Source organism: Melanerpes formicivorus, unplaced genomic scaffold (genome assembly GCF_026170545.1).
Source record: "Melanerpes formicivorus ecotype bairdi unplaced genomic scaffold, bMelFor1.0.p_v2 SCAF_75, whole genome shotgun sequence".
NCBI classification, from domain to species: domain Eukaryota; kingdom Metazoa; phylum Chordata; class Aves; order Piciformes; family Picidae; genus Melanerpes; species Melanerpes formicivorus.
This window is the reverse complement of record NW_027142427.1, coordinates 2,986,055-3,006,656: the sequence shown is the minus strand read 5'-3', so window position 1 is coordinate 3,006,656 and position 20,602 is coordinate 2,986,055. Positions and strand designations below refer to the sequence as shown.

The following is a 20,602-nucleotide window of genomic DNA, read 5'->3' as shown; positions in this document are numbered from 1 at the left end:
ACTTCCAAAGTGAGCTTCCAAAATCATCAGGTTGCATAGTGGAAGAATTAGCAGCACAGCCTTGCTGGGTCGAGCCTTGTGCTATTTGGAATAGCTATAAATAAACAGGGAAAAGAGGTCAGTACTAAGGTGATAGAGTTTACTGATAACACCAAGTTATTCAGTGTGGAAAAGATGAGGATGGTGCAGAGACCTGCAGGAGATGGTCATGAAACCAAGTGTTAAAATGGCAAATGCAATTCAAAGGAGGAAAAGTGATTCACATGTGAAGGGAAGGAGGCAATCTGAGCTTCACAGAGCAATGGTATCTTCTGATCTAGTTTTTACCTCTCAAAAAAAATATTTTTTTTTACTTGATAATATATAATTCTATATCATGTTATGGTCAAAACCATAAAATTTAAGGCCAGAAGGGACCTTTGAGAGAATAAAGATAAAAGAAGAAAGCATAATTATGCTGCTGCCTGAATCCAAATCGCACATGCCTCCAATTTATTGGCTAGTCAGATCTCTCCATCTCCAAAGAGTATTGTGGAAATGGAAAACGTTCCTAAAAGGATGACAAAGATTATGAGTTCTCTGTCTGAGATGTAGCTTCTGTATGAGAAATGACAAAAATGTCAGTGTCAGGGAGAGTGTGAAAGGGGATTGATAGTTCACTGTCCCTTTCAATATAACTGGAAGGCATCAAGTTAAATCAGCAGATGGCAGGTTCGAAATAAATGAAAGGAAGATGGTTCTACACCCAGTGTGTAGTTCATTTGTGAAATTCATTGCCCTTGGATGAAATTGGTGCTAAAATTATACATAGATTCAAAAAGAGAGCGAGACAATTCATGCAGGAAGTACCTGACAAGGGTTAACACAACAAAGATACCAAAGAGAGGTAGGTATCTTTGGCTGAGGAAGTCATGGGAAGGCTCTGAAAAATATTTTTGAGGAAGTCACTGCTTCTGTATGTAGTTCCCAAAGTGCTGACCTCTGTCAGAAATCAGGAGCCCTTTCTCTACTTCCTATGAACTCTTAAAACACTGCAAGTGGTGCACTCCTGCCACTTCATGCAGCTTGCCCTGCATGGTAACCCTGGAGCTGGGATTTTCAAATCACCTGCTATGACAATGACAAAACTTCAGTTAAAAAGTTTGCATGAGCACATCTAATCAAACATGGTAGACAATGAAATGTAGGGGGGGGTGTGCATTTTTGTTAATTAATTTTTGTTAATCACTAATGTGTTGCAATTGAAGATTATTTTAGTAAATGAATCATTTCAGCTGTAGGAGGTCTAGGCCTGGGCTGTTTTGAAAGGTGCCTTATTAGGGAAGAGTTAGCTTATGGATGTACAGGGGTTCAAACTACCACTGAAGAAAATTCTATAGGGGCAAGCTCTGTCTTTTCTTACATCCTTTTATTTAGAATCTGTCCTCTTTAAAACTCTGGATTTATGGTCTAAATATTTTCTTTCAGCAAATGCCAGTAATCATTGCAGGAAATGTGCATCAGCAGGAAAAAATACTTAGGAAGAATGACAGAGGAACTGATGATGTGTGTAAGTACAGTTGCTACACTGGAGCATATTTATAGTATTACTATTTTCTCTCTTTTTATTTATTTCTTCTTTTTTTTTTTTTCCCCACTAAACACTGACATGGACTTGCAACTTAGCCCATTTTGGTTTGTAAAAAGCCAGTAGCATTTACTGAAGGGCAGGGAATAGCTAATGAGATACACTCAGTAAGAAAATAGAAGATACCGCTTGGAAAACTGTCCCTATCCTAAGTCACTTTAATGACCCCTCTCAGGTGGAATTTCCTTCAGAATGATTACAAGAGGCTGTTATTTCAAGTCCTGCATATTTTAACCTACTATTCCTTTCCATCAGTGTAGACATTTATGTCTGCAGCAATAATAGCTGAGAAAATATCATTGTGAGATTTCTTTTAATGTAAGCTTTGCAGAAAGCCTTGGCAGTGCTGCCAGAATGGACTTTCCTGGGATTTCTGGAACAGGCACTGGTGGGGCCACACCTGCAGTCCTATGTCCAGTTTTAGCCTTCCAAATACAAGAAAGATAGGGATTAATTGCAGCAAGTGCAGCACAGGGCCACAAAGGTGATTTAGGGAGTGGAGCATTTCTTGTGGTGAGAGGCTAAGGCTCTGATCCTGAACAAGGGGAGGCTCAGGAGTACTCTTATGCTTGTGCATGAATACTGGATGGGATGCAGTGGAGAGGAGAGAGCCAGCCTCTTGCTAGTGCTGGGGTCGGAGTGGCTGGAGAGCTCCCAAACAGAGAGGGACCCGGGTGTGCTGATCAACAGCCACCTGAATATGAGCCAACAGTGTGCCCAGGTGGCCAGGAGGGCCAGTAGCATCCTGGCCTGCATTAGGAATAGTGTGGCCAGCAGGAGCAGGGAGGTCATAGTGCCCCTGTACTCTGCACTGGTTAGGCCGCACCTTGAGTACTGTGTCCAGTTCTGGGCCCCTCAGTTTAAGAAGGACATTGAGGCACTTGAACTTGTCCAGAGAAGGGCAACAAGACTGGGGAGAGGCCTTGAACACAAGCCCTATGAGGAGAGGCTCACGGAGCTGGGATTGTTTAGCCTGGAGAAGAGGAGGCTCAGGGGTGACCTGATTGCCCTCTACAACTACCTGAAAGGTGGCTGTAGCCAGGAAGAGGTTGGCCTCTTCTCCCAGGCAACCAGCACCAGAACAAGGGGACACAGTCTCAAGCTGCGCCAAGGGAGGTTTAGACTCGAGGTGAGGAGGAAGTTCTTCACTGAGCGAGTCATTCGTCATTGGAACAGGTTGCCCAGGGAGGTGGTTGAGTCATCGACCCTGGAGGCGTTCAAGGGGAGATTGGACGTGGCACTTGGTGCCATGGTCTAGTCATGGGGTCTGTGTTGATAGGTTGGACTCAATGATCCTCGAGGTCCTTTCCAACCTAAGCGATACTGTGATACTGTGCTCATGGACAGGACAGGAGGCAATGGGCACAGACCAAACCACACAAAATACCACTGGAACACAAGAAAAAATAATTATTTTAAATTATTTTTTTCTCTTGTGAGGGATATTGTACACTGGCAGAGGTTGCGGACTTTCCATTCACAGATTCAAAACTCAGCATGGTCCTTGACAACCTGCCCTGGCTGACCTTGCTTGGGCAGGTGGGCTGCACTCAATCTCGAGAGGTCCTTTCAAACCTCGATGTGCCAGTGGATTCAATTTCTAAACAAGATGCCCTTGCCTTGGTGTGGTCTCTTTCATCCCTTATCTGAAATGAATGCTGGATGGCACAGTTACTCTTATCAGGCCTCAGTTTTGCAATGCTTATTTCTCAGATAGGCCACCTGGGAAATTAGTTCTTTAAATGTTTAATCACTATAAATTACCTGCCTCCCTGCAGGAAGAGCAATAATGCAACACCCCTGATAAGTGTTTGACATATGTAAAAAACATTTATTTAGAATATTTGTACTTGGGAGTCCTGTGCAAGCCACCATGCATCTCTAATACAGAAACAAAATGGTGTTCCTGCCTGGTATGGGTCTGTGGTGAACATGGGCCAACATCAAGTGCTGGTAAGCAACAAAATAATCATCCTTAGACATTTTTAAATAGGAAGCAGTGGAAGGATTTTTTTTTAAACAATGGGAGTTACCCTTTCCTCTTCTATGACTAAATTCTTGGATCTGCTTTTCCAAAGGGCTGAGGTAACAGAAAAACTGAAGAGCTTACCTTAAGGCTGCATTTCAAACTGCAAAACCTGAAGAGTTTTAACTGAGTCAGTGTGTAACTACGCAGTCTCTTTGACCATTGCATAATGCCTCGAGAATGTTTTTTAATGTTTGCCTAGGGAGTTAATTAAAAAGCTTTTAATCTTGAAAGATGAGAGGCCAGTCAAGTGGCTCATCAACTTGAAGACCATCTGTGTGCAGTAGCAGAAAGAGTTATGATTGTGACAGGAACATCCTTATCTTGCTGAAGAAGTTGGCAGAGTTGGATACACATTCCAACGCCCTTAATAGCACAAAAAGCTAACGTGAGGAGGGGGATTCGCCGCCAGCAGATGACTCCTGCAACCACACAGGTGTTTTACTGAATCACGCCTTATGAATATGTAAAAGGCAGAAGGAATAACTGCGTTAGATAGGTGTGATTTTGTGGAAACTCCTCTGTAAGCAGCCACGGGCAATGTTGGGCGGCGTGCCTGGTCTGGGGAGCGATCCCCGCGTCGCAGTAACCAAATGCCTGCTTCCAAATGCCGCATCAGTGCCCAGGAGCTCGATGCCCGGTTTCGTTAACAGCGCCGCTTCGGGAAGCTGCACTGTTCGCTGAGACTCCAGAAAGCGCACAGGGGGCGTTAGCAGACTTCAGATTTACCCCCTCACCTGTTTTACGGTAACCTTTACTGTGGAAAGCCTGCACGCCTTCATGCGCACACAGGTTCCAGAGCGACCCTGCCGCGGGCCCACCGAGAGGCTGCTGGGCGCTCCACGGTACCGGCCGCGCAAGGCGGCTTCGTCTCAGGTCCTGGGTCTGACGGACGCTGCCCGACCTAGAAGGGCTGCGCCTCCTCCACACTGCTCTGCCGCCCTAGGAGCGACCCGCCGTTCTTCCCAGGGCCGACAGCGGCCGGGCTGCACCGGCAACTGTAGCCGGCGGAGGGTCCTCGCATACGGTACAGTAGAACGCCGACAGACGATGCTAGGCTGCCTCACTCCTGCCCCAGTGGCGAACCCGAGCCGCGGCGGGCGACTACCGGGCAGCTATAGCGAGGCCCTGCCAAGAGCCACTTCCTGCTCCGCCCCGCAGCGCGACGCTCTTTCCGGTGCAGGCGGCGAACATGGTAGGTACCGCTGGCTGCGGCGGGGAGAGGGCGCCGCCCGAGCCGGCGGAGCTCGCGCCCTTGCCTGCGGGGAGACGCGGCGGCAGGTAGCCAGCCAGCCAGCTTGCCTCACGGGCCTGCTCGGCGGGCCGGGACCGGTGGCGGGCTGAGTGCTGAGGCTGTGGTCACCCGCCACTGCGTTTGCGGAGCGGATACGGGAGTGCTGCCACCCCCCGCCCGGGGCGGGTCCGGCGATGGCAGGACGCGGAGTGCACCGCGCGGTAGCGCCGGCCCCAGCCCCGGTCCATGAGGCCTTGTGGTCCGAACCCGGCTGGGGCCTTTGCGGCTGGGAATGAGGCCTTCCCTGGTGCGCGCAGGGCTCTTCCGGGTGCTCGGTTTGCTTCCGGAAAACGGGGGGGTGGGGGTGGTGTGTTCATCTCCTTTAGAAGGTTTTGTTCGCATCCTTCATGCGGAGGATTTAACTGGATCCATGAGTGGCGATGGGAGATAGCGACATCGGCCCCACGTTGGAGATGGCCAAATCAACGTTTCCGCAGCTACTGTTGCCTAAATTGTCCCTGGGCTCTAGAGCATCTCGAGTGGGCGGTACTGATGACGTTTTGGTCATTTTTTACAGGGGACACCGCAAAAGGATGTTGTAATAAAACCCGATGCTCCAAGCACACTGCTGTCGGAGAAACACGCGGAGTATATAGCTTCCTATGGGACAAAGAAAGATGATTATGTAGGTACCAGTTTGTTTCTCTACAACTCTGGTTTAATTGAGAGTAATAATCACCCCTATTTAATGGCTTAGGGCTAAGGGTTAGATGTACGTTCACAAACTAATCGTTTCTTCCTCTACAATCCAAGGTGTAACAGAAAGGTGTCTTTGTTAATTTCTCTGGGTCCGTGATGACTTTTGGCATGTATTACCTGAGTATAAATTTGAAGATAATAATTTAGCTCTGAGACCTGGAAAATTAACTGCTGTTGCTTCTTCATCCACTAGAATGCACAAGGAATAGAGCTGCATTTATGCCTTGCTCTTTGATGGGACAGCAACTGAATCTCATTACAGCACCGTTCTGTGCTTTCTAGGCTTTATAAACACTTTAATGAGCTTAAGTGTCATAGTCACAGGTCACCAGATGCAGCCCACAATGGTACTCCAGCTCTAGCAGGTGAAAAATGTCAATAACTGCTTATGTCTGAAGTGGTAGTTACCTTTACCATCCATAAAAGCACAATTGCTAATGATAGTTGTGCTTAAGAAGTGCTGCATACAGAAAATAATGTTTATGGGTAGATGATTTAAGCACTTTAAGAGAATTCAATATGAAGTGTCACTTCCTCATGCAACTTCAGATTGTGGCAGTCTTGCCACTTGGAAGTAAGTGTCATTAAACCTAAGGCTTGTTTCTGTACTTATGGGTGGTACTTTGGATGCCAAGATAACATGATATGAAGTAAATTGCTACCTGTCTGGTTGGATGTGTTTAATTTGACATTGAGCTTGATATTTTGAACTAGGAAACAGAGGGGGAGAAGGGAATGGAGTACATGTGGATGTACATACATGTACCTACAAGCACTCACGTGTATTACAGACATTTATGGTTTGTAGAGCATTTATGAGTGCCTGATACCTAAGTTGTTGGTGGAGTGGAAGGTGGCTGACATACTGCAAGCTGTTTGTAGATGTTAACTGCATTTTTGTTGCTCTGTGTTGCCCATGTGCTGATCTGATTAAGAACTAAAGCATGCTCTCCCTAGGAATACTGCATGTCTGAGTATTTGAGGATGAGTGGTATCTACTGGGGGCTGACAGCAATGGACCTCATGGGCCAGCTGCACCGAATGAACAAAGAGGAAATTCTGGCATTCATCAAATCCTGTCAGCATGAATGTGGTGGGATAAGTGCCAGCACAGGTCACGATCCTCATCTCCTGTATACCCTCAGTGCTGTCCAGGTAAATACCACAGGGTCATTTTATTTTGATGATTGCAGATTTATGAACCAGGTAAGGTCAGATGAACCCTAATGAACAAAACTTTAGGATTTAGCTGCATCATTTCCTAAAAGATGGTCTGCTTTCAGTGATCCTTTAGTGGTGACTTTATTCTTGATAAATTTTGTGATGGTCACCTTGAAACACTTGCTCAGTTTTGTGGCTCCAGTAAAACCTGTAACTAAGTTTCTTAAGGCTGGGAGCATTTCCAAACTGCCCAGTCAAGCTCCTTCCATAAATCCTAATCCAGTGTAAAGAGAAGGGGGTGCAGTTTGAGGTTAGTTACTTTTGCATCTTACAGATGTTAGTTCTTAAACAAATGCTTGATGATGCTGGGAGATGTTTTCATGTTACCTGCCTGCAGCTTTGGATGTGCAAAGCTGAAAAGTGCTAGCAAGTGCTGATGTCAAGTTTTTGTGGTGAATGTAAACAGCATGTCATAGTGAACAAACACCATTTAGTCCTGTCTCCATATCCAGAATATTTAAGGGGTCATGTTACATTTTCCTTTGATCACAATTAACAGTAATTTCTGCAGATTTGCTTTTTAAGAAGCATGCTATGGTTGTATATTTTTCTCATGCAGCTGCACATTCTTTCATGCACTTCCTCTAGACCAAAATTCAATCTAACAATTGAAAGGTTCCAGCTAGGTGTTCAAAGCCATAGCTGGTATTTTTCACAATTGGCACTATAACATTGCATAGTTTCAACTTAATTGCTTGCTTTATAGGTTATGCAACTTAGGAGTAAAACTACAATGCCAGCTGAGGCTCAAAAGGAGCATTGTTGTTTTCACATGATATTTTGTCATATGGGTATGTTGGTTTAAACTGGTGCTGGCTCAGAAAACTCTGGTCCCTACTGTGACCTTTATTTTTCTTCAGAATTTATTGACTGTACAGTTTGTGTCTAATCATTTATACTTCCATTACTGCAATTTACCTTTACAAACTGAATGTAAATAATGTTATCCTTTCAAACCAATCACTGGCAGCAGGCTTGGACTGTAAGTGGTATTTGAAACTAGCTGCTTAACTTACAGTATCACAGTATAACTAAGGTTGGAAGAGACCTCAAGGGTCGTCGAGTCCAACCTATCAACACAGACCTCATGACTAGACCATGGCACCAAGTGCCACGTCCAATCTCCTCTTGAACACCTCCAGGGACAGTGACTCCACCACCTCCCTGGGCAGCACATTCCAATGATGAACAACTCACTCGGTGAAGAACTTCCTCCTCATCTCGAGTCTAAACCTCCCCTGGCGCAGCTTGAGACTGTGTCCCCTTGTTCTGGTGCTGGTTGCCTGGGAGAAGAGACCAACCCCTTCCTGGCTAGAAGCACCTTTCAGGTAGTTGTAGAGGGCAATGAGGTCACCCCTGAGCCTCCTCTTCTCCAGGCTAAACAATCCCAGCTCCCTCAGCCTCTCCTCACAGGGTTTGTGTTCAAGGCCTCTCCCCAGCCTTGTTGCCCTTCTCTGGACACGTTCAAGTGTTTCACTGTCCTTCTTAAACTGAGGGGCCCAGAACTGGACACAGGACTCAAGGTGCAGCCTAACCAGTGCAGAGTACAGGGGCAGAATGAATTCCCTGCTCCTGCTGGCCACACTATTCTTAATGCAGGCCAGGATGCCGTTGGCCTTCTTGGCCACCTGGGCACACTGCTGGCTCATGTTTAGGCAGCTGTCGCTCAGTACCCCCAGGTCCCTCTCTGTCTGGGAGCTCTCAGCCACTCTGACCCCAGCCTGTAGCACTGCATGGGATTGCCATGGCCAAAGTGCAGCACCCAGCACATATCCAATTAGCAGCAGTGCACAAGCTACATTTTTTTTTTTAAATCTAGGATGTAATTATCCCATTACAAAATTAACCAGAATCAAATCTCTGTTGTACATAATACTAATGTCAACCCAGATAAACCTGATTATGCTTTTGAACAGAGAGCTGGAAGTTGGAAAGCACCAAGGCATGAAAGGGTTCGGCTTGAATTGTGAATCTGAGAATCTGAATTGCCCACTTGAGCATTTCTTAAAGTTTTAGACACAGGGAACTGCAGCAAATGCAGTTTTAGTGTAATAAACCTTACCAAATAGTGTTTATGGTCAATTAAATAAAATCTTTTATAAATCCAGGATTATTTTTGCTTTAGCAAATAAATGCTGTCTACAACTACCCTAAGGGTGGTTGTAGCCCGGTGGGGGTTGGCCTTCTCTCCCAGGCAACCAGCACTAGAGCCTAAACCAGGGGAGGTTTAGGCTGGAGGTGAGAAGAAAGTTCTTCACAGAGTGTTGTTAGCCATTGGAATGTGCTTCTCAGGGAGGTGGTGGAGTCGCCTTCTCTGGAGGTGTTCAGGAGGGGATTGGACATGGCACTTGGTGCCATGGTTTAGTAGTCATGAGGTCTTGGGTGACAGGTTGGACTTGATGAGCTTTGAGGTCTTTTCCAACCTTATTGATTCTATGAAATCCTAACATTTCTTTCCTCTTTGATTGTGACTGTTTGTTTGTTTGTTTCTCCACAGATTCTTACCCTATATGATAGTCTACATGTTGTTGATGTAAACAAAATTGTTGAATATATACAGAATTTGCAAAAAGAAGATGGATCATTTGCTGGAGACAAATGGGGTAATTGTGAGACTTGGAATTTAGTGACTAGGTTGACATGTGTGAGCCTGTAAACCTGTTTGCATGGATGTTTGATTTTTTGCTTACATATTTTATGTGAACACTTCATTTTATGAAGTATGAAAAAGGAGGTTTGGTGAAGGACAGATTTGTTTCATTCTTTTCATAAATATTCTAAACTTCAGTTCCATACTTGTATTGAAAGTAAATAGTCTGGATCTTAAAAGAAGAAAACTTTGGGGCATTTGTAACTTGACTGTGCTCTGATGTACTGGATATGCTGTTCCATAAGGAATGTTTGCTGCTTGGTATTTAACAGCAGTCAGCTACAACCTTTATCCATTTCAGCTGGGAAAAGATCACAGTGTAACTAAGGTTGGAAGAGACCTCGAGGATCATCGAGTCCAACCTGTCACCACAGATCTCATGATTAGACCATGGCACCAAGTGCCACGTCCAATCCCCTCTTGAACACCTCCAGGGACAGTGATTCCACCACCTCCCTGGGCAGCACGTTCCAATGATGAACAACTCGCTCGGTGAAGAACTTTCTCCTCACCTCGAGTCTAAACCTCCCCTGGCGCAGCTTGAGACTGTGTCCTCTTGTTCTGGTGCTGGTTACCTAGGAGAAGAGACCAACCCCTTCCTGGCTTACAAGCACCTTTCAGGTAGTTGGAGAGGGCAATGAGGTCACCCCTTAGCCTCCTCTTCTCCAGGCCAAACAATCCCAGCTCCCTCAGCTTCTCCTCATGGGGCTTGTGCTCAAGGCCTCTCCCCAGCCTTGTTGCCCTTCTCTGGACACGTTCCAAGTGTCTTAATGTCCTTCTTAAACTGAGATCTTTCACTTTATGGAATTAAGAAAAACTGTTTTTGTACTCCTCAACTTCTATTACCGACTTTGTTTCTGCACATACATTCTTTACATGAACAAAGGTACATAAATATTTAGTCACTTGAAAATTGCTTATCTCCACAGAACACTTGAATTTGAATAAAATCCATTGCATATCAGTTGTTCTGGTAAAATTCAGCATCAAGATCATGGCAGTATATGCTGTATATACAGTATTATGTATGCAGTATATACAGTATGCTGCTGTAAAGGGAGCTATTATGCTATGTGTTAAAACAGTTCATAGTTCACTGCGTCCTTTTTGTTCCAAGTATTGAGGCAAATGGAAACAAATGTACTATATGTACAGCTGATTTAGGTGATTTCTGAAAGGTTGTTACAGCACAATGGAAGGAATGTGATAGCTGATGTGGTGCAGAACACCTCTTTTGGTTTATACAGTTCAGCTTGTGGATTTCTTAAGAAGAAAAGTCTTGCATCAGCTTGACCAAAAAGTGACTGCTTGTGGCCATGTTCATTCTGCTCTAGGTGTGTGTCTGGAAGCTTTAGCTTCCAGGTGTGAGTGTGCAAAATACAATTTTTATCATTACTCCTCTAAAATCAGAAATTATTTTTACTTCTGCCTAGTTTTGGGGCAGATGAAGAGTTGTATCAGAGTATTTTTGAGTCCACTGCTCTGAAATTATCTAGTAGAGCACTAGAGATCAACTGTAATATTAAAGTTACCACTACTGGAATTAATGTGCATATAGGTCTGGCTGCACCTGCTCAAAATTACTTGTTCACTTTCATGTACAGTAAAAATACAGATCACTTGAGCTGTAATGTACACTTTCTAGTGACTGAGGAGAAAAGTCATGTGCTGGAAATGGAACAGTACCAAGAGGCAGGGTACAGGACAACAGTTTTTGGCTGATTTATGTTTTTCAATGTAAAACCAAGTATTTAAATATATTGTTCCATATTTTCCCAAGTGATTTTAATGTATTTTTGTTGTTGTTAATAACAATACTTGTATTTTGTCCCCCCACATTCTAGGAGAAATAGATACAAGATTCTCCTTCTGTGCTGCAGCAGCTCTTGCACTTCTGGTAAGTCCTAAACCATTACTTGGCACAAGTACAGAATCTTCTCTTTGCTACGAGCTCTCAGTGTGCACTTGCAGCCCGCAAAGCCAATCAGATCCTGGGCTGCATCAGGAGAAGTGTGGCTAGCAGGTCGAGGGAGGTGATCCTCCCCCTCTACTCAGCCCTGGTGAGACCCCACCTGGAGTACTGTGTCCAGTTCTGGAGCCCCTATTACAAGAGGGATGTGGAGGTGCTGGAACGTGTCCAGAGAAGGGCCACGAGGATGATCAGAGGGCTGGAGCACCTCTCCTATGAGGACAGACTGAAGGAGTTGGGGCTGTTCAGTCTGCAGAAGAGAAGGCTCCGAGGAGACCTAATTGTCGCCTTCCAGTCTCTGAAGGGGGCCTACAGGAAGGCTGGGGAAGGACTTCTCAGGATCTCAGGTAGTGATAGGACTAGGGGGAATGGAATGAAGCTGGAGGTGGGGAGATTCAGGCTGGATGTGAGGAGGAAGTTCTTCATCATGAGAGTGGTGAAACCCTGGAATGGGTTGTCCAGGGAGGTGGTTGGGGCCCTGTCCCTGGGGGTGTTTAAGAGCAGGCTGGATGAGGCTCTGTCCAGCCTGATCTAGTGTGGGGTGTCCCTGCCCATGGCAGGGGGGTTGGAACTAGATGATCCTTGTGGTCCCTTCCAACCCTGAATGAAACTATGAAACTATGAAACTACTGCTACATTACTGTTGCCACTGAGCTTGGTAGAATCTAAGGAGCATTTGTTTTTCTGACTTGCAGGGGAGGCTGGATGCCATTGATGTGGAGAAAGCAGTAGAATTTGTTTTGTCCTGTATGAACTTCGATGGAGGATTTGGTTGTAGACCAGGTTCTGAATCACATGCAGGACAGGTGAGATTCTCTTTATATGGAACTGTTTAACATTTGCAAGCATCACATACTGCCTATAAATACTTCTTTACAACATCTATCAGTGATGTCAGTTGCTGTACCTTTCTCCTTTCCCAAATGCCTGACTTCAGCACCTTAGTTAAATGATACTGTCACTTGATACTAGGGAGAAGAGACCAACCCCCACCTGGCTCTAGTCTCCTTCCAAGAAGTTGTGGAGAGCCAGAAGGTCTGCCCTCAGCCACCTCTTCTCCAGACTAAAAAAGCCCAGTTCCCTCGGCTATTCTTCACCAGACCTGTTCTCCAGACCCTTCACCAGCTTTGTTGCCCTTCTCTAGACATGATGCAGCAACTTGATGCCTTTCTTGTGGGGGGGCCCCAAAACCAAACCCAGGATTTCAGGTGCAGCCTAATTTACACAGCGTAGTGAAGGTAGGCTTGACATGACTAGATGTATGTGGGACTGCCAGGATAGTCAGTCATCAGAGTTAATGTATTTCTGCTGGAGAATTCATTTGGTTTTTAGTTTGCCTTCCACAAGCCCTAGGGCACAGGAACAAACCAGAGGCTGGGTGCAAAAGTTTTGTAAAGGCTATATCCAACACACAGAAATAAATTTGAGTACGCTGGCTTGAGAGTCTCTGTTTTTGAAAGGAAATTGTCTGACTCTGCCTAATCTTTTAGGATCTTTCTCCAAACCTTGCATTAATGGCTTGTGTTAGTAAAATCTGACTGTTCTGTAGTTGCATTGTCCAGCTGGTAGCTTTATACACAACCAACTGTAACAGTAACAAACTTTCCTAATGGAGAAGCTAAACTAACTTACTGAAACTTACTGAGTTAAAAGTTGTGCTTATTGTATTGTTTGCATGACCGTATTCCCACTGCTAGATCTTCCTGCATATAGTCTGCTGAACTGTATGTAGTTTTTAAATACACAAAAATTTTATGTCTGTAATTTTAGATCTATTGTTGCACAGGATTTCTGGCTATAACAGACCAGTTGCACCAAATAAACATTGACTTGCTGGGTTGGTGGCTTTGTGAACGTCAGTTACCTTCTGGAGGTCTCAACGGACGACCGGAGAAGGTATTTGATGGCTTCTTTTGTTTGTTCAAACCTTAATAAAGACTTTTTATTGCTAAATCTGCAGTGGTTCCAGAAAATGCCATGACTTCTATGAAATACTCAATAAACTTTTCAAGGAGTCAGGCCTGGGAGATGATGGTCTCTTCTCCCAGGCAGCCAGTACCAGAACAAGAGGACACAGTCTCAGGCTGCACCAGGGGAGGTTCAGGTTGGATGTTAGGAAGAAGTTCTATACAGAAAGAGTGATTGCCCATTGGAATGGGCTGCCCAAGGAGGTGGTGGAGTTGCTGTCATTGGAGGTGCTCAGGAGGAGACTTGATGGGGTGCTTGGTGCCATGGGTTAGCTGTTTAGGTGGGTTGGATTGGTTGATGGGTTGGACACGATGATCTTGAAGGTCTCTTCCAACCTGGTTTGGTTTATTCTAAATAAAGGTTTATTCTAATTTTGATTCTTCTCTTTGTAGCTATTACTTGTCACACAGTCCTTACCTGTGCTTGGTTTGAGCCCTCAGTTAAGGAAGTGCATGTGCTGAGGTCTGGCTTGCTGACCCCGAGAGCCAGTACCCTGTTAATCAGGGCCTGAGTTTTCTGACATGAGGAATTAACTCTTCTGTAGGATGTGTACAAGAATCATTGGGTTTACTGAATGAACACCCTGAGTGTAGTAGTGTTCCATATCATACTAGGAAACTGTGTAACCTACAATAATCTCCACTGGCAAATAGGTAACCAAGCAACAGATTATTTTTTTTAATTAGATGAGTTGATTTGAAGTTCTTTGTAGTTACTCCTGAACAAGGCACTGTGGGTTCTTAGTCTCTCCCACAAAAGGTGAAGGCTGTTTCAAGATCACACAGTTGTGGTTTTGTTTCTTGGAGAAGTGAAAAGGCTTGAGAAAAAGAGACTTTCACTTGCTGCAAAAGGGAGTCTGAAAAGAAACTGCATCCAGGAACTTCTCTTTCATTCCAAAGAAGTTCTAAGTGTTGTTTCTCTGCAACATTATTAGACAGCACACCTAGTACTTCACAGAATTGGCAGTATAAATTGAAATAACATGTTTAAAACAAAATCAAGTAATAATCTACTTCTCTGCTTGCCAGTTGCCTGATGTATGTTATTCCTGGTGGGTGCTAGCATCTTTGAAGATGATTGGTAGGTTACATTGGATTGACAGAGAGAAACTGCGCTGCTTTATTTTGGCTTGCCAGGATGAGGAGACTGGAGGATTTGCTGACAGACCAGGAGATATGGTAAATAAGTCTTCACTAAGTTTAACATACCTATATAACATAAGTATAAAATTTCAACTTGAAAGGTAAATTTTCTCATTTGAGTGTAATTTGATTCATGATCCAGGTATGAGCATTCTGCAGAGCCTGCAGTTTATGTTGAAGGACAGAACTGGGTGGAATTGCTTTCTCAGGAGTACTTGGGAGGCACTTTCACTGTCATGTCCCCCACTGTGGTCAGCTGCCATTCCCTACAAATTCTGATTTGGTTCCCCTAAGATGTACAACACAAGTCATTTTTCACAAGGCCATGTGGAAGGTCTCTGTAAAAAGTCTGTGTTTGCTGGGCTCTTGTGGATTTGTGGGTTTTGGGGCGTTGCAAGCCAGAGTTAGCCAGTGCAGGTTAAAGAGTTTCAATTCTGGGTGGTTTTGCCTCATCTAAATGAGTCCTAAGTTTTTACTAAGAATGCTTACATGCTAACTTTTGTTCTGTACCATCCCAGCTTCTAAATAAATTATCTCAATGGCATTTTTCTAAATGAGGGAGGAAGAAGCTTTTGTGATCACATTATGAAGAGGCTGGTGGTATGGATTTTCTGCTTGTTGGAGAGAGCAATTACAGTTTAGTTGGTCTGTTCTCTCTGGTTGCAGGCAGAAATAATTGAGATTGTCCAAGTAAAATAGTCAATAAGATTTTTATCTTTCAAGGGTGCTGGGCAGATAAAAGGTACTAGGAGATCTCAGTGCAATTTCTGTAGAACACTTGGCTATTTATTTGTCAGTGGTCAGGGGGTAGTCTTTGCTGGTTTTATTGCAGCTGACCACATTCTCTGCTTTCTCCATAAATGCATTAAGAACTCAAGGAGTTTTCTGTTTCTTTGCAAGCTGATTTATTGTTGCCACTTGGGGGAGGGAGAAAAATCTCTTTACTCTGGCCTGTTATTTGGGATATGTTTTGGTGTTCTTAAAATGGGAAGATTTTTGTGTGTCTAAGGAGCTCACAGAAAGACTTTTCCCTTTGTGGAGTTCTCAAAGAAAAGCCTCCAAGCCTTAATGCTTTTCTGCCTTTGAGATTAGGCTTGAGCTATTGAACTATTTTTGTCTTGCTTAGAAGAGCAACTTTGAAAGGCTTTCTGCTATACCTAATGCAGGCATCCTTGGTTTTTTGCATAGGGAGTTGTGGTTATTTCATATCATGTTTGCCTGACATCTATTGCTGAAGTGGGCACTGCCTTAGAAATGCTGATGGCTCCAGATTTTTGATTTGTTCTTGCAGAAATAAATTCCTAATAGTTCCTGTTGCTTTGGGTGAATTTTTAGGGGGTTTGTGCTTTGGGGTTTTTTTCCTTGTTGATTTTGGGTTATTGGGAGGGGTGGATTATGGATTTGGAAGGGTTTGGGGTTATCATTACTATTAGGTTCTAGTCTTTTGATTTGATATTGTATTTCAGCTTTTGAACTGCTTAACCAGTAAGACAGGTGTGCCATCTTTTAGTTCCAAGCAGTTGCTTCTTGATCACTTAATTTTGCAGCTGTGCTTATTAGCTGCCTATTGTAATTCAGCAGGTTTATGTGCTTTAAAGGAAAGTGTGGAAAGGAGCACACAACATAGCAGCAGATACATCTAGGAAACTGGGTTTCCTGGGTTTCCAAGAGGTTGAATCTCTGGTTTCAAATGAACACTTCCCATTTGGGACTGTCTCCCCTTCTGGGCCTGTCCATCTGTACAAGGAAATGGTATCTTGCCGTTCCTGAAGGCTGCTGTTTATTATTATTTTGCTGTATTCTTGTTCACTTTATCCCTCCTCTAATGGCCACATATTCATTCTGGGAAAGAGCAGGTAAACACCTGTCTTAGGTTTTTACCACACCTGTAATGTGGTTGTTGCCCAACCACTGAAGAGCAACACTTGCTGTGCTAATGCAGTTTGAACTTTCTGGGCTGCAATGCTCAGAGATCCTGTACAGAGCCGTAACATGCTAACTCAGATTAGTTTGCTCCAGTGTAGAACCTTTGCAAACAGGATGTTCTCTGCACCAAACAGCACAGGTACTTTGGGGTAGCATTTTGTAGAATGGCTAGTTAGTTCCACTGGCAGGATGCTTATCTCCTGAGACTTTGCAGTCTGTTGCAGTGATGTGGGGATACATGCTTTTAGGGAAAGTTCACACAGCGAAGGATACCAAGTAACTGCTCCTGTTTCTTCTGGATTTTCAGTTTACTCACACAGTAGGTTGCTTCTCTCCTCTCAAGATTACACAGCACAGCTCTGTACTCAAGACTGTTAAAGAACCTCATAACAGTGCTGAAGAGCAAATGGGAAGTGGTACTTGTAGATGATCAAATTTACTTCTAAAATGTTTATTATCTTTGCTTCTGCTGCCCTGTGACTCCATTGCATGCTAATGGAGACGGGGGGCTTCCTGCCAAAATCAGAGTTGAAAGTCATTTTAGCAGCAGGCAATCATCAAGCACCTCCAAGTAAATCATAGTAAGTGCATTCTGTAGAAGTTATCCTGCTTGTCAGCACAAAGGAAAGTTTGTTCAGTTGCATCATCTTCTCTAGCCACGGAGATTTGTGGTTCTCTTTCTAGCAGACTTCAGGAAATGACCACAAGCTTGCTTTCTTCTCACAGGTGGATCCATTTCACACCTTGTTCGGAATTGCTGGACTATCTTTATTAGGAGAAGAACAAATTAAGGCCGTCAATCCTGTCTTCTGCATGCCAGAAGAAGTCCTTCAAAGAATAAACGTACAGCCTGAGCTGGTGAGCTAAGCCTTGGAGAGGCAAAAGGTCGAAGTGCCTAGTTGCTTTGGTCTTGCTGAACGAAGTCATCTCATCTCTGGAACGGTTAGACGTGTTTGCACCACCAGAGTAAAGCAACAGCTGTACTGTGGGTTTTGCCGCTTCCTGATCTATATGGGAACAGGCTGGCTCTAATAACCGAGTGTAACGTGTTCTTTGGTTGTATATAAGAGATGTAGGAACACTTCTAATCTGTATTTAAATATATGGGCCTCTGCTGCTTTGGGGGTTTTATTTTAATACACAAATCAATGCAATAGTGTGGATGCTTTGGTTTTTTGTGTTCCTGTGCTACCAACCATGCCAGTGTCTGTCTCTTCACAAGCACGTTTTGACGGTAGATCACACAAAGCACTTTAAAAGAATAGGGAGGGGAAGAAAACAAAAAGAAATCCCAAACCAACAAACAAAATCCAACTTCAGCCATGCACTTAAGGCCACACACTTGCGAACAGGAAGAATTAAACTGACATTTGCCATTACTTTTATATAGTGAGAAACAGCTTTTTCTTCTGATAGTAATTGATACCAATGAGAACAAAAATTACAATTCTATTAAGTGTATACATGTCTTTATTAACAAGTTCCTTAGGCAAAACTTGCTGACATTTGAAATGGAGCATACCTAGAATATGTAGAGTGAAACTTGCTAACTTGAAGCATCTTAGAGAACGACAGTGACTTACAGAGTTGATACTAAATTAGTTGCTGGGTTGAAATGTTGCTTTTGAAGACAGTAATTGCCAGCACTTGTTTATGGTGCAACTGAGAATAAAGACTAGCTCTGAAAACACTTGTTGTCTGAAGGATGAAGTCCTCATTGCATTCACAGAAGCTGTAAAATTGCCTCTCAATTTACATGCCACACACCCTGGCTGAGAATGAAGGATGTTCCAGTTGAAATATAAAGTAAAGGGTGATGAAGGGGAGGAAGCATTGCATGATCTCTGTATTTAAGGTTAAGAAAGATCTAAAGTTGTTTTAAACAGTTCTAAAAGCCTGCTGGTTAGTCTTATCCAGCCTATTTGCATTAGTAGACTGTTAGCTAGAACTGGACAAGGTAACTTTCTTGGTGGGCCTTTACTTGTAGAGACTGTCAAAGAGAGGGTATGTACTTGGATGCTCAAGTACTTAGAGTGAATTTTTTTTAAGCCTTCTCTACAGGCTTTTAGGTAACCTAAAAAAAACCTTACTCTTAGCTTTCTAGTTGCCTGTTGAATTCTTTGGTCAAAGCCTGGAATTAAATTAGTTTACAAGGGCTGTAGGCTGTATGTTGAACACAAATGAGTGAGAGTCACTGATTAGGTTTTGTCTAACTGTGAAGTTTAACAGAACATAGTAAACTTTTCCTCATTCCAGGCTACCTTTGCAAGTGCCACTTTTCATCTAAGGAAACACTGTTCAGTACATAGAAGTTTGCCATTTTTTCCATGCTGTGTAGACAAAGTTGAACCCTCTTCATAATTTCTCATCTAGCATAAACTGAAACACCCTGGGAAATACATGGGTGATACAGCATGACAGTGTAGATTGAAATCCTGTTAACATTAATGTTAACAGAATGTTCTCTGAGGGAGGTCTGGTCAGTTTGATTTTCCAAGTCAGCTGTGATTTGTAAAGACACACAAACTAAAAACTTGAGAGCATTCTTCCATTCTTTAAATCCTGTATTTAAAATACTGTAGTTGGAGAGAGACAGAGAGTCATCACAACCTTTCTTAGGCCAACAAAATCACACTTTCTGTTAAGTACACTGTGAAAAGAGTTAATTGCCCCTTGTGTCTCTATGTTAAGACATAATTATGGTGCTGAATACATTGTTACTGTCTACCTCTCTTTTGTTAAAAGTACTGATTACTTCATTTTAAATTATTTTTGGCTCATGTAGTTAGAAGCTTTGCAGCAATTGATCTACTGTTCCCAGTCTTCAGTTACAGGTCCTTTATTAAAAGCTTTCAAAAATTTGTACTTTCCTTTTTGTTTCTTTCCAATGGAAATCATTATATGGAAAGATCTTGACATTATCTTGGTACTTGATCTTAGGTACTTGTGACCGTTTGAGGCCCAGACCCATTACAATACTGCAGTGTAGCAAACATTCCCAGCAATGAATTTTCCAAGGTGCTGCATGGTAATATGTGCCTGAATTATTCATTATTATTTCCACAAAAAATTGTGTTTGTAGATATGTTTATTAAAAGAAAATGGGGAGTTGGGGGGAGAGAAATCAATAGCCATTCTGTTAGCTTCTAAGAACATGGTCAAGTCCAGAGGTACGTGCTTTACTCCAAAGATGCTTCCTTGTCGTAACAGCTTGGTTAGGTGAATTCAGCTTCCTGCTTTGTGACTATAGGAATATGAACATTCCTTTTGTTTTTGCTTTTCTGGCCATGCACTTGAATTTTGTCAGAGGAAACGGAGAAAGTCTCACACTAGCTTCACAAGCCTGAATGCACATTGGAAGTTTCATGTAGGATTTGAAGTTCAGGACTGGCAGTAACAGGAATCTGCACCTGATGTCTTCCATGCTTTGGTCTGCAGTCACTGAAGTGTCTGATACCCAAATTTCTCAACCTGAGTGATGATGATACAGGATGCTGAGGGAGTGCATGCCTGTTCTGAACTAGGAGGCCGGGGCAGTGCCTTTCAGAGGTCAGCTGAGGAGCTGCAACTAATGGCATTTCTGTGGTGATGCCAGCAACAGCTACGGATAGATGGTATCAATGACAGCCAAACCAGTTCTAGAAATTTTGTGCCATTCCCTGCTCAAGCACAGATGCCAAGAGCAGAAAGGTCATCCCTACCTGGATTCACAGTTCTTCCCAAGTAAATCACTAAAGCAGGACAAAGAAAGATTACTGCTCATGGGCAGAAAACAAGCAAATACATGCTATACCTTCCAAGAACAGTAACCTTGCAACTCACTAGCCTGCAGATCCTTTGTTCAGCAGAAGTAGCTCGAACTAAGTTGTTTAAATGTTGCAAACCCCAGTGGATTGTCCCATAGGAGACCAAAAGTTATGTTGTCTTATTATTAAGCATAATGACAAAAGAAGGGAGATACATGAAAATTTTTGGTGAATTTTCATGTGGTCCAGACAGACCTTAAACCAGCTACATTTTGCATTGCAAGTCTCTTGATTGTTCTTTGCCTACTTGGAGCTTTGCACCAATTGCTGATGC

At 43.5% G+C, this 20,602-nt stretch overlaps 1 protein-coding gene and 1 non-coding gene across 2 annotated transcripts; both read left to right on the top strand.

Moving 5' to 3' along the window:
• Positions 1–4,783: 4,783 nt before the first annotated feature.
• On the top strand, positions 4,784–19,383 carry RABGGTB (Rab geranylgeranyltransferase subunit beta). The gene is made up of 9 exons (XM_068163866.1): positions 4,784–4,848; positions 5,465–5,572; positions 6,604–6,801; positions 9,365–9,470; positions 11,362–11,414; positions 12,182–12,292; positions 13,257–13,382; positions 14,483–14,632; positions 17,249–19,383. The coding sequence occupies exons 1-9, from the start codon at positions 4,846–4,848 to the stop codon at positions 17,387–17,389; spliced, it is 996 nt and encodes a 331-aa protein (XP_068019967.1). The 5' UTR covers positions 4,784–4,845; the 3' UTR covers positions 17,390–19,383.
• Positions 5,735–5,805, top strand: LOC137454038 (small nucleolar RNA SNORD45). The gene has a single exon (XR_010990526.1). It is a non-coding gene; the product is annotated as a small nucleolar RNA SNORD45 (small nucleolar RNA).
• Positions 19,384–20,602: the final 1,219 nt, after the last annotated feature.